Genomic DNA, 14,543 nt, shown 5'->3' on the forward strand with positions numbered 1-14,543 from the left:
TGCTATTATTGGGCATACCTTTTTGTTATATTGTATACTAATGTTACTATATAGTACTGTTGATATTGTATATTTATTTTATCCTGTTGCATGCTGCCTGGAGCCTAATTTTGGACAGGTGACATAAAATATAAGCAAATGTGATTTGAACAGAAAATCTAATATCTTATATTAAATGATTTTTTTATTAATGAAGAGATTTGCAACAGACATAATTGTACCTATTATTTCAGTCTCAGCAAATTTCTATTTGCCCAACCCTGATAGTACAGCTTTAACAACGCTTTAGGTAATATCGTCTAAAGAGTTTTCCAGTAAATTACCGTAATCTTAGGGCCCAACTGTAATATTGTGCACTGGGCTACGTACTTAGTTTTACCTGCAAATACATGCATGTTTTTTTGTACCTAGACTTTACTTCTGATGCAGCGAGGAGTTCTGCTTGCAAAAAACGTGCGCAGAAATTTAGCACTCCTCCTCCCATGTTAATGAAGACATTGGCTATTACTGTTTGATGCAGAGAGGCACATAGGCTTAACACATGGAGGTTTTTTTTTTTGTGCTGGAATTTTAGCTCCAGGTCAGAGCTGAAGTAAAGTTACTCAGGCTAATGCTAGTCGGTGGGGCTGAATCTGGAGTTCAGGGTCCTGTACTCGGAAATTATATACATAGAAATCAATTAGTGCACAAAGCAAGTTTTCTGTGTATAAAGCATGTTTTATGAGCAGAGAAAATGCTTTGTGCACAAATTTGTGTTTTGCGCGCATAAATCATTCTTCATGCGCAGAAGATACTGTTTATGCTGACAAAATGTTATCTGTGCAGAAATTGTATTTTATGCATGCTGATGCAAACACATATCACAGAATAGTGTGAGCAATATCACAAATGTTCCACACTTTATTTATATAGCTTTGTTCCTCTAAGTTAAATATCTTACAACATTCCTAACTGTATCCTTAATTCATCACATACTTATACAAATATTCAAAGGCGAGATACATTCAGATGCAGTAGAGAGCGCAAACGACTGGAGAAGCTTGCCACCATTCAATAAAGGGAAATGTTATAGGGGATACATTCTTCAAGTTGTAGCAATCCTTGTCAAATTGCATCCTCTTCCTCTTATTCCTATGCCTTTTATATGTTTTTATACAAATTTCATATTTTTCTGGAATAAAAATTATGAAGTAAATATTCAGCCACTACCTAGCTGAGAAAATTAACCGGATATCAGATCTGACAAATCTGGCTAAGTTAGCTGGATAAGGTTGAATTTCGGTAATTTGTAATTGGCTTTTATAAGTTTAACACCCTTCATTAGGTCAGATTTCTCTTGGAAGACAGAAACTCTGCAGATGCCGTACATACAAGGCCCCACGTAATTAAGTTAGCTGGATAAGTAGTCAAACCTCCAAAATGCTTTTGTCTCACCCAGCAATTATTCGGCTGACTGGTGGTAACTGAACATAGCTGAATGCTCAAACAGCACCACTTAGCTGGGTAACTGCAAACTTTTCTGGCTACGTGGTGCTGAATATCAAACTCTATATATTGTTGCCACAGGAACATTTATGCAAAATGCATCCCTGTCTAAGGCCCGATCTTGCATCACACATCTTCAGTACAACCTCAGCCATAGTTGTTTTAAGAGTAAAGCCACACTGTTATAACTATGTAGGAGAATCTAGGCTTCACTATTTTCTTTGAGGGAGAAAAATTCCTGCAATGGGAGGCTCCAAAGGAATGATGGTCACTTAGGAGTGACAAAGTGGATTCATCCTCTAAAGCAGGGATGGGCCAATAATTTTTTTTTTAAAGCAGAGCCATAAATTGTGGCTTTAGCCTGCCGCAAGGGCCAGAAGGGTCCTTCTTGGAGCTCCAGTCTGGCAGCAGGAGGCTTCCCTCAGAGTTCCAGTCCCAGGAGTAAGGAGAGGGTCTGGGCTGTTGCCACACAATTGTAGCACACACTCCAGCCAAACCCCAGTATCTCCCCTCCTATCTCTGAAGCTTCTCTTTAGTTGGTTCTCCCTTCTGCTCCTGCACAGTGGCAGCAACTGACTCTTCTTTCTTCTGCATTACTCTCTTTGTTTCTGCCCTCTCTGAATCTAAAACTGTCCCCATGTCATTCTCAAAGGCCTGATATTGTTAGGGCTGTGGACCCTTTTCTCGAGGTAGACAGCTACCGTTGATTGGCGAGGCCTCTGGACAGGAAGAAGTTGAATGAAGACTTCACCCTGGAAGCACGTAATCCCCCCGGGAGGAGCCCGTAGGGACCCGGCCGCTGGGACTTAGGAGACTCCTCTGAAGACTGGTCTGGATGCAGGCGCCTCCTGCCAGTCGTGGGTTCCAGACGGCTGGCGCCTCCAGCAGGTCATAGCAGTCTGAGGACGAAGTCGTAGAAGAGTCAAAAGCCGATCCAGGGGTTCGATACACAAACGAGGTCGAGATCCAGTCCAGAGTCTAAGCAGGAGAATGGTCCAGATCCGTACCAGGGTCAAGCCAGGAGAAGGGTCCAATGCCATACCAGGGTCAATCCAGGAGAAGACACGTCCACCAGTCCAGAAGTCAATAGCCAAGAATCAATCCACGGAACAGGGAAGCAGAGAGGGACGAAGAACCACGAACAGAGAACGCTGGAGCAAGCTCAAGGCAGGAACCTCAGTACCAAGGCAAGGTCTGAGACCCAGACCTTGCCTTAAATACAGGATGTTTGGGGGAGGAGTCTCAGGGAGAGCCATGACAGTTTCCTGTCATGGCTCCTTTAAGAGCCATCTTCAGTCGCGCGCGCGGCCCTAGAGGAAGAGAGGGGCGGAGTTGAGTCCACGGAGCCAGCCAGCCAGACCCAAAACAGTCGTGACTGCAAGAACGGAGCAGAAGGGCAGCCTGCCCCACTGGAGCCCCGGACGACACCCGAAGTCACGGGTAATTACTCCTGCAGCACCCGCCGGCCCGGCCTCGGTCCGCCACGGCCGGCGGCCATGGCGCCCGGCGGTGCTAACGGATATGATGCGCTAATTTGTGTGACATCAGGCCACTGCTTATGATATTGAGTCAGATCAGAGACACAGGAGATCACTCTGAGTTTGGCAGGCTGGAAACAAGGGGGAAACGGGCCGCTTCCTGCCCAAGGGTCCCAGTTTGATCATCCCTGCCCTAAAGGGTAGGTCATTGAGGAGGTCTATAAATGATGACTCAAGCCACTGTGGGGAATTCTTAGGATTGCCTTGAGGAGTTTGATGTTGAAGAAAGCTGATGAGAGGCAGCCATGGATTTTGGCTCTCATTGGGCGCCTGGAGGGTAAAGGGTTATTTACCTCTCTTTTCAATCTCTGAAGTGGAAGATGATTCCATGGGAATCCTGTGGTCCAGAGTCAAGGTGGGTTCCTGTATACTAGGGGTGAAGGAAGAAGGAAAGGCCTTGCCAAGGAGCTGGGACATTCATCAGGTTATCATTCTTGTATGGGAGAAGAAGATTTTCCTGGAGTCCAAAGGTTTCTAGAGGAGAAGACACCTTTGGGAGAACGGGGAGGAATCCCTTAAGTCCTGTACCAGTATTCAAGTGGTCTGAGGACTTATCTTTTATTCTTTTTGGAACTGTGTCTGATCTATTTTTGTACCTGCTACAATTGCAAGACTCCATGTAGCACTAACTATATTTCCTGTCTTGTGTACTTCAAACTGTTTTATTTTTGTGTATACAGAGCTGCTTCATTTTTTTTATTGGGTAAACCTCATTTTTATTTGGAACCCAACACTTGGTGTGAAGACTGTTTTTAAGAGTGATTCCTAAGAGAGGTCCTACAGATTAAGCCTGCCCCCATCACAGAATCCATGCCCAAAACATTGTACCTGGTGGGTCAGTGCTCAGCAGTGCTCGTAAGGTTAGTCCCTTGGAAAGAGGGATTGCAAGTGGAAGTAGCAAAGAGCCAGGTTAAGAAAGCAAACAGTTCTAATACTAAAAATATAGCCAAGTTACTGAACATAATCAACTGTAGGAAGCAACAGTGCAATCTCTGCCCAGAACATTAGCCAAGCAGTAGTTCTGCTACAAAAGCACAAGGGTAGATATTCATTTCCCCTTTAGTCAAGGAGGAAAGAAGACCCCAGGCTTCCTAATGATTTTATGGAACTTTTCTTCTGTCACTATGGAAACGGAAGCCATACATTATAGGAAGCACAGGCTAGGTATGACAATCCCAGCTGATCACAGAAGTGATTGGTTCCTGATACCCTTGATATTAATTGCATATTTTGCACTTTAAAGTGCACTTTTCATTTTCTCATAGTTCTCAACATTTAGTCAAGAAATGTCTCAATCCATAATTACCATTTATGCCCTTTGGGGCTTTAGTATTTTCTAGGAGACATTAACACCTATAAGGGTCATCCCTGCGGCTACATGGAAAGTTCACACTTGTGCCCGGTCTCCCACTGCAGTGGCTATGAATTAACTTTATGTGCTGTGTGATGTTTGGGTTTCCATGGTGATCCCATGCACAATTAGCTTCTTCAGAAGAAATGCTGACAATGAGAAATGTAGAACTGATTTAAGGCAAGAGTACTAGGAAAAAGTTAAGCATTGCGGTGGTGAGCTGCCACAAAATCATTAAGGTTTATCTTTTTTTTTTCATTTAGATTTGAATTCTTGAGGCAGTGTTGGTGTTTTGAAAGGACCTCCTATTGATCCACTCCCACCATCAAGAGTTTAAGGAAATCAGGATGCTGCTGTGCTAATCTTCATCAGAATCTCATGCAGGCATCAGAACGATAAATGTAAAGCAAATACAGCTGAAGAGTAGACAATTGGAAGTGGATTTATAAAGACTGAGCGCAGTGACATAGGTTTAGATTCTGGGGCACCTAGCAAAATGTTTTGAGGAGAGAACTTCCCACCCCCTCCTAATAACTCTTTCCCATGGAGGGTAAGGGGATCACCTCCAAAGATCTGGCGCTCCTCAGTGTTGGGAGTTGGCCCACGAGCCCTGTGCCTTTAAGGGTAGTAATGTCCTGTTCAAAAGGGCATGCGAGCTAGCGTGAGGTCAGCAACATTCAGGGCACAGGCCTATGCATAACATCTTTGCTTCTATTCCCTTCCCTCCCATGGCCCCTTGTGGGCTCCTTCCCCTTCCCCCCCCCCCCCCCCCGCCCCCCCCATCTGCAGCCTTCACCTTATCTCATCCTGAGCCTGGCACCTGGCAGCAACCTTCAGGCCATGGCAGCAATACCAGCAGCACCACAAGGGATGAAAATCAGCATGGAGTCTGTAAGTCAGTGTACCTGGACAGGTCCTGCAGTGATCCTGCTTCTCGCTCGGGAATCCTTGGTAACAGGAAGCATTGCAGTAGGAGAGGCTGCTCACAGGATCCATGCTAAAAGCTTTATCCCAGTCACTGGCTTTGATTAGCTGCTTTTGGGTAGTTGGCTGCTGGTTCACCTTCTCATCTTCACCTTCCCACCATGGGTGCTTGGGAAGAATTTACATCACTGTCAGAGCGTAAAGTAATATGTCCTAGTATCCTCCAGACCAAGATTGTTCCTTCCACTAGCAGATGGAGGGATAGTGCATGACTTGACCCTGAGGCCTTCCTCTATATAACCTGGTGGAGCTGAGGAATACCTCAGTAGTTCCCTTCCTCCAGCAGATGGAGAAAGCCTGAAGTTCGCAAGAAATGGAATTAGGACTCCTAGGGCAACAGCTTGACAGGCTGATTTCCTTAGAGGAGTCAGGACCAAGTCGACGATCAAGGACAACAATCTGTTACGACTGTCGCTGCCCGACGTCTCCACTCCGCCCCCCCCCCCCCCCCCCTTACCTCTCTGGCAACTCATCCTGCGGTTGACAGACGTTTGGCTGCCGCGGCGTCTGCCTGCCGTCCTCTCCGGCGTCCCCGGACCGGCTTGGGCACTGCCTCCCGCCATGTTGTTCAGCTGCCTTAGGGCGCGCAGCCCTGCTTCAAGTACCTTCAGTGGCGCGAACCTCAGTGGCGTCCCCGTGTGATGACGTCATGCATCCAGGATACAAAAGGCCTACGCGATTGGTAGCTAATCGAGTTAGCAAAGGTTTCCTAATGGATGGGATTCGCTCTCCGTACCTTGCAACTCTGCCTCCTTCTGACCTACTCTATTTGAGGTACCCGCTCCTCGGGGGCCTTTCTCTCTTATCTTTCAGGTCGCAGTCTGGAACCTTGCTCCTCGAGGTCCCATGATCCTGGACTCGCTACTTGGACTCCTCTTCTGCCAGGAAGACACCGCTGCCTATTACATCTGTGAGTTACCATCTCTATCTCTCAGAGCTATTCCCTGGAACCAGGTACTCGCTCCTCGAGGGCCTGCCTTTACTCCAGCTCCTGTGCTCCACACTGAGAGACCGCTGCAAGAGTACATTATTCAACGAGGCTCTATTCCTGAACTCTGCATATCCTGCTACTACTCACAATATCAGTTCTCTATATTACAGCACAGCCATTGTGGGATCGCTGTTCCAGAGCCTGAGGGACTACAAGCCCAACCAGGCTACTTTCCAGCTCGCTACTGCCACCTCTGGTGGTTTACCAATCCTGTATAATAAAAGAACTAGTGTGTGTGTGTGTCTCCTATGCTGAGCCTGACCTGTGGCCCCTCATGGGTTTTCTCCCCGTGGGCATGGTCATCTGCCACAGGTCCAGGGATCCACCCAAAATCCTTACAAATAATAACACAATATAGGCTGTTTTTCCTTCCCCTGGCTGAAGGGTGCCATTGGGTCTTGTATACCCTGGCTAGCACTGATCCCTCTGTGGAGGGTCTTCGATCTCCTCCATATACTGCCAATAAAGCTTATTTAAAAAAAAAAAAAGCTGAAGAGAGTTGGGAGCAACACGTGAAGGCAGGCAGTACTACAGCAGGATCAGACAGTGGCCTAGAGCCCTCAGAAGATGGCTGGGCTCCCTCCCCCTCCCCCAGCCCTTCCTCTTCTCATTGGAACAGGTATTACGGAATAGGGGAGGAAATGTGGCTGCTGTTGTGCCTGGCAGCAGTGCGCCATAGCTGGCTCATATTGCCTGGCCTGTGTCAGCACGGAGACCCCAATGGAGGAAATAGAACAAGAGGCAGCATCGGTGAGCGACTCAGTCTTGGCAGATATTAAAAAGCCAGCAAGAGCCTTCCCCTTGCATCCAGCTATACTGTATATTATCAGAGCTGAGTGGGATACCCCAGGTGCGGCGTTACTTAGTAACATATTAAATGACAGCAAATAAAGACCAAATGGTCCATCCAGTCTGCCTAGAAAGTTGCTTTTGGTAGTAACTGCCACACCGTACAGGTTAGCCCCATGCTTTCTATTAAAGATAATAACTGCCACTCTGTTCAGGTTACACCAGTCCTTCTGTTAAAAGTGGTAATGACTGCCACTCCATGCAGGTTACCTCCTTGCCTTCTGTTAAGGGTAGTTATTACCACTACATGCAGGCTATACATCCTGCCTTCTGTTAAGGGTAACAGTAACTACGACTCCATGCAGGTTACACCCTTGCCTTCTGTTAAGAGTAATAACAACTACCACTTCATCCAAGTTATCTCCTTGTCTTTTGTTAAAGTGTTTATACCATGTCTTTTTGAATTCCATCATCATTCTTGTCTTCACCAACTTTTCCGGGAGGGCATTCCATACATCCACTACCCTCTCTCTGTAGAACTATTTCCTTATGTTGGCTCTGAGTTGTCCTTCCTGGACTTTGATATCATGAGCCCTAGTTCTGCAGTTTCCTTTCCAACGAAAAGGTTTGTTTGTGCATCATTAATACAGTTTGGGTATTCAAAGGTCTATATAATATCTCTCCTGCAACTCCTCTCCAGGATATACATATTCAGGTCCTTCAGCCTCATCTCATATGACTTTTGATACAGAACTCTCATCATTTTTCGTTGTCTTTTCCTGCACTGCTTCAGTTCTGTCCATATCATTTTTGAGATAAGGTCTCCAGAACTGAATATAGCCCTCCAGGTGAGGCGTCACCAAAGACCTGTACAAGTGCATTATCACCTCCTTTTTCCTGCTGGTTATTTTTCTTTCTATGCAGCCCAGCATCCCTCTGGCTTTTGCTGCTGCCTTGTCACATTGTATTGTTGCATTCAGATTGCCAGATACTGTCATCCCCAGGTCCCTCTCCCCATCCGTGCACATTAGTCTTTCACTCCTTCCCCCAATCTCATGCAGTTCTTTTGGATTACTGCAATCCAAAAGCATGACTCTGCACTTCGTAGCCTTGAATCCCAGCTGCCAAACTTTCGACCACTCTTCAAAGTTCATTAAATCACTTTTTATTTGCTATGCTCTTTCAGACCTGCCCACTCTTTTGCAGATCTTATGTCATCTGCAAAAAGACAAACATTTTTCCTTCTATCCCCTCTGCAATGTCGCTCATGAACATATTGAACAGAATCGGTCCCAAAATGGATTGTTGAGGCATTCTAATTAACACTATTCTTGCTTCAGAGTAAGTTCCATTTACCATTACACATTGTATCTAGTCAGTCAAACAATTTGTAATCCATTCTACCAATTTGTCTCCCACTTCCAGGTTTCTCATTTTATTCATGAGCCTCCTATGCAATAGGGGGTGAAATACTTTTGTGCACAGACCATAAAAGGAACCTTGGGGTGATTAGTGTGTGGAGATCTGAAGGCATCAAAGCAATGTGACAAAGCGGTGGCTAAAGCCAGTGGGATGCTGGGATGCATAGAAAGAGGAATAACCAGCAGGAAAAAAAAGATAATGTCCTTTTACAGGGCTTTGGTGAAGCTTCATCTAGAGTACTGTGATCAATTATGGAGGCTGTATCTCCAGAGGATAGAAACAGGATGGAGGCGGTCCAGAGAAGGGCAACTAAAATGGTTTGGGGTTTGTATTTGAAGATATATGAGAAGAGGCTGAAGGATCTAAATATGTATATCCTGGAAGAGAGGAGGTGCAGAGGAGATATGATACAGACCATCAGATACCTGAAAGACTTTAATGATGCATAGACATCAAATCTTTTCCACTGGAAAGAAAACTGTAGAAGGGGGATGACTGAGAACCAACTTCAGAAAATACTTCTTTACAGAGAGGGTAGTAGATGCCTAGATTGCCCTCACAGAAGAGGTGAAACCAATAAAAAAAATAACTTAAAATGTTTTAAATGCTTTTATTTTATAATTGAAATTGTCAGGTATTTTAACTTTCGTATGTGCTAAGTTTTGAATTAACGGTTTCAGTCAAGTGATAAGCTAACAACTTTTGTATCTGTTTTTAAGGGATGATGGAGACCACAGACATCAGTGCTGAGAAGGTTGATAGGAAGGCCTCAGCAGAAGTTCCGAGTGACATGATGACTTTGAAAGGGAAAGGAGAATTTCAAGAAGAATCTAAGGTAGAACAAGAAGAATTTCTTTTTCATGAAGAAACTATAGACCTTGATGGTGATGCATTTGGGTCAGAAGAAAATGTGACCATCTCAGAAGATTCAAATAACTTTTTGGACAAACTTAACGAACAGATGATGGAAAGTGTCCTAATTTCAGATTCGCCTAATAACAGTGAAGATGATGCAGGTGAACTTGGATGCCTGCAAGATATTGTAGAGGAAATGGAAGCTAGTGAGGATTACAGGTCTGAACAAACAATTGTTGGAATCGAGAATGGCATTCTAAACAGTAATAATACTAACCAGGAAAATACACCGGAAGATGATCCCAGCTCATCAACAGAAAAGCTGTCCTTGAAGGAAGAGGAGAAATCAGAACCGATTGTTGATGAGCAAAAGGTGGAAAATGAAACAGCTATTACACCAACAGAAGATGCAACCAAAAGCAAGATAGAACAGGTATCAGAACCCCCTGTTAGCAAGCCATTTCCAAAGGATGAGCCCATCCCAGTATGCACCATCTTTAGTCAGGTTAGCTCTCGCTCACAGCTGTTGGCTCATGATGGATTTGAGCCTCAAATGGTGAAGTCTCCTAGTTTTGGAAGTGGAATTGAGACTCCAGGAAAACCTCCTCCTCAAGTAGTTCAACCCAGTCCCAGCCTAAGCAAGTTCTTTGCTGACAATGGAAGCACACATTCCCCGGCTTCTGACTTTTTTGATTCATTTACAACCTCATCCAATTTTATTTCTGTTAGTAATCCAAATGCTGGGGCTGCAGTTCTGGAGAAGAATGTTACTGTTACCACTCAGGCAGTGGAGGGTTCTCAGGATTGCAGCAGCCCCAAGTTTTTTGTGGGAAATGAGAAGTCATCTGATGTCAGGAACCCTGCAACACCTCTAGAGATATCTCAGTCTCCAAAGCCATTTTCTCAGATCCAGACTGTCTTTGCTGGAAGTGATGATCCTTTTGCCACAGCCCTGAACATGAGTGAACTAGATCGAAGACATGATGCATGGCTTCCTTCTGAGGAAACCCAGGCTATTTTAATTTCTGTAGCTACACAACAATGCAGTACTGTCTTTATAGATAAGGAGAAACTCACCATGCCAGGATTAAAATTTGACAACATTCAGGTAAGACTTTTGATTTTACAAACAAAAAGCACATTTCAAATAAAGAATCTGGAAATTGGCTGTGGCAACTTTTATTACTGTCATTTTCTTTCTGAAAGTGAATTCTAAGTGTACAATGGCACTTTAAGACCAGTGCTCCTCATGAAAACGTCTGCAGTAATGCCAAGGAACTACTAACAACATTCTGTTTAAAAATTAGTAAGCAGCTTATATGGTTGTAGGTAAATCAAAACTTCTTATTTATGGTCTTTAACGGATTTAGTAATGAGAACTTTACAAGCTTTAGTGAATGGACACCTTAGACTAATAATAGTATAATCTGGTTACCCTCAATATATTACAAAATAAAATGTTTGTTTCGGTTTAAAAAAAAAAAAGGAAAATAACTATAAACATTAGTGCAGCCCTCTTAAATCTTATTTGCAAGCTCACAAAATGTGAGCGGTAATTGTTCCATGTGAGTGCAGTTGAACCTTTCCCTCCTGCATGCCTTCACTACCTTCCCTGAGCCTCTGCATGACTCATTATTTCGGTGACGATGTTTTGGGAGAGTTGCACCAGGTGCCCTGGCCTCAGGTACTCTTAGGGTTAGTAGTAACTGCAACTTTCACTGAGCACAGTACCATGAACACCCTACTTAGTTCTTGTGGCAGCCTTGCGCCATTTGGCGTGGCTTCCTTTAAGATAATGCCTGGAAGACGAGAGAGTACAATTCTTTGTTTTGTATGTTTTAACCAGGCACCAATCTACAATAACACATAACCTCCTGTCCTGTGAATTATTTTTGTTTCCGGAGTCTCTCATGAGGGTTTTTGTCTAATGCTTCTGGAAATCCAGGTACACTACATCGACTAGCTTGCCCTTATCTACATGTTTATATATATTTACAAAGAATTCTAATAGATTAGTAAGGCATGACTTCCCTTTACTAAATTCATATTGGCTCTTCCCATGTTTATCCCCATGCCCGTAAATTTGTTGTTCTGTCCACATTCTTACTGATATCAAGATAAGGCTCACTGATCTTTAATTGCCTGGATCACTCCTACAGCCCTTTTTCTAAAAATAATTGGCATTATGTAGGCTACTCTCCAGTCATTGGGTACAGTGGCAGATGTTAATGATGGATTACAGATTAGTAGTAATAGGTTTGCAATTTCATATTCAACTTCTTTCAAAATTCTGGGTTGAGTACCATCTGGTACTGGTAACTTACTACTATTACTTTGTCAGTTTGCACTAGCACCTCATGCAGTTTCATAGTAATTCATTTCATTTCCTCTTCATTATCTTTAAAGAATGGTTCTGGTATAGGTATCTCTCCACATCCTCTGCAGTGATGTCTATATATAAATTTAATGCTATACACTCTTTCTGATCTTATTTTTTAGACTTTGGCTTTTGTATGGAGATACCTGTATTATTTTTATTCCCATTCACAACCTGCTTATTAGTAGTTGATTTAAGTAATTTTGAATCATTTATACCAAGTGTCTGATTCCAATTATGCTTCTCAGGCAAACCCTACTAAGATTTTGGCACAGTTCCCTGCATCTGTCCCCCTGACAGAAACAGAATCCTGTTGTATGCTATCTAAACAGTATAGTGGGACCACTGTGTATTAGAACCCCCTCCTTTCTGATGTTGACTTTTAAGAATGAATAGTATATTTATAGCACTATTAAAAGCTACAATTCAGCACAAAATCATCTAATCCCAGCAACGGCAATGAATACACTGGCCTTTGCCCCCACCTCCCACACACATACTCAGATGGCAAAATCGGTGCAACAGCACACATTTTTTATATAAAGGCTACAGCCAGTTTTATTAATGATTTCAAAATGACAAAATGCTATCCTAGCATATCTGAGCCAGTCACCCATTAACAAAATCAGATTACCCCTATATCCAGCCGCCTGCCATGTGGCTAGCAAGATAGTAGCGATGATTGACCTGGCCTACCCCCATGTTGCCAACCAAGGGAGCCCTGTGCCGGGCTTTACCCTGTCCTCACCTTTGTTGCACTACTGGCCATGTAGGCCCAACCTGAAATGAGGCTGTGTGGCTGTTATTTCATCTACCCTGGCCATGAAGGCTAGTGTACCATGTCCAGCCAATAAAGCTACACACCAGCTCGGATACACCGCCCTCCAGCTAACTGTGACAATCAAGAATAGCAATAAACAAACAATACAAGAAACTAGCTGAACATTAGAATCTCTCTGCGTACGATATATTGCTATAATAAACGGACATTTTGCCCCAGTGAGACAATCGAAGTTCCCCTTATCCCTCTTGATTTCAGTTTTTATTACGACTTTAAATAAAAATATTTTTTTGGTACTAAGGTGGGTGGGAGAGGAATGCAACTCTGGCCGGAAATGGAAAGCAGCGAGGGCGTGTGGTGACTTTAAAAGCCAGCTGACATTAGCAACCACCAGTCCTCCCCCACCTGTGCAGTACGCCAGCCACTCTTGATGGTGCGGTGCTTTGAGCGGGGAGCCCGCTGGGGTGTGACGGCCAACTTGGTATGTGAAGGGGGTGAGGGGGACCAAAGGCTATGGCACTGCATCAGGCTAGCTCTGGGCAGCTGGCATGGGCCCGCATTCTATTCCATTTTTCTGCTGACCATTCCTCTTCCTATGCAGCCAAGCATCTTTCTGGCTTTTACGTCGTTTTATCCACCTGTTTGGCCACCTTAAGATCATCAGATAAGTTATTCCCCAGATCCCGCTCTTCTTTTGTGCTTAGAATTTCATCTCCAATACTGTACATTTGTCTTGGGTTTTTGCTTCCTAAATACATTACTCTGCATTCTTTTAGCATTAAATCTTAGCTGCCATACTTTAGACCATTCCTCAAGCTCTACTAGATCTCTCCTTTCCATTCCTTCCTGGCAGTCCACTCTTTTGCATATTTTGATATGATTGACAAAAAGACTAACCTTTCCCTACAACCTTTTCATTATGTCACTCACAAAAATGTGCAAAAGAACTGGTCTAAAGACTGATCTCTGAGGCATACGCTAGAAATCCCCCCCCCCCCAGAAAAAACCCCATTTCCTAGCGTGTAGCCAGATGAATTCAGGACCAGTGGGTTATGTGCTCTTCTGCTAGCAGATGGGAGACGGAGTCCGATATCAAAGCCGTCGTCACCCTAGATATACCCCTGCAGTGACCTCAGCTCCTCAGTATCTCTCCATCTTCTAGCAGATGCGGACACTATCCCACACACTAGCACAGTGTTAGGAAATTACAGCAAGAAGACAAAATTACCTTAAGAAGACAAGCCCCTCTCTCCTGCGGTGATACCTAAGGGTCCTTCCCCCAGTTGAGAATTCCTGAGGTGATTTTCGATATCCCTCAGAGGTGTGCCTTTGTCCGGTAGCCGGTAACACCGGCGTGGACTTAGCCCCTAGAGCGCCTGAAAGGCAGCAGGTGCACATCCGAGCGCGGCGGTGACAGTAAAGCCCTCTCCCCCCACAGCTGGAGACCATCCTGGCACGTGATCGGTAAGTGCCGAGACCAGGTAAGTGGAAAACTTTAAACTAAGGTCTCCGGGGCTCGGAGTGCTGTACCGAGTTCGAATTTCACCCGGCAAGGTAAAAGGGAGCACTGATTGGGTTGAGCAGCCTTGGTTGGGCTAGGCCCCGGTTCGGTGCAGGGGGTCCGGACAAGTGGAGACCCTCGGGGGCGCCATCTTCCCTTCTCATCCAGCAGTACGCAGAGGGCAGGCCAGTCGGTCAATGTGCCCAACTTGTGCGTCTTCAAAGTAGACATGCGCACAGCTGCGCACATAACTACATGCACAGCTGTGCTTAAAACTACACGTGTGCATTGTGCTCACACGCATAACAGCGCACATATTGAAGCATATTACCTGTGTGCCTAGACATAGAGGCAATGGTACCGGCATCCAAGAAGCTCAGAAGGCACTCTTTGCACAGCCTGCCACATCAGAGCCGCATAGCCTGAACTGGAGTCCTGCCTGTATCATCATTGCGAAGAAGCCCAGTGG

At 44.7% G+C, this 14,543-nt stretch overlaps 1 protein-coding gene across 2 annotated transcripts in view; it reads left to right on the plus strand.

Moving 5' to 3' along the window:
- TRAPPC12 (trafficking protein particle complex 12) overlaps positions 1-14,543 on the plus strand; it is a 350,210-nt gene that overhangs the window by 22,576 nt on the left and 313,091 nt on the right. The window contains exons 3-4 of one of the 2 annotated variants that reach the window (XM_029595791.1): positions 4,638-4,775; positions 9,280-10,523. In XM_029595791.1, coding sequence (XP_029451651.1) covers positions 9,282-10,523 — 1,242 coding nt within the window. In that variant the 5' untranslated portion in view covers positions 4,638-4,775; positions 9,280-9,281. The remainder of the gene's footprint in view (positions 1-4,637; positions 4,776-9,279; positions 10,524-14,543) is intronic. The other variant, XM_029595790.1, reaches the window with a different exon arrangement.

Source organism: Rhinatrema bivittatum, chromosome 3 (assembly GCF_901001135.1).
Source record: "Rhinatrema bivittatum chromosome 3, aRhiBiv1.1, whole genome shotgun sequence".
Classification (NCBI taxonomy): domain Eukaryota; kingdom Metazoa; phylum Chordata; class Amphibia; order Gymnophiona; family Rhinatrematidae; genus Rhinatrema; species Rhinatrema bivittatum.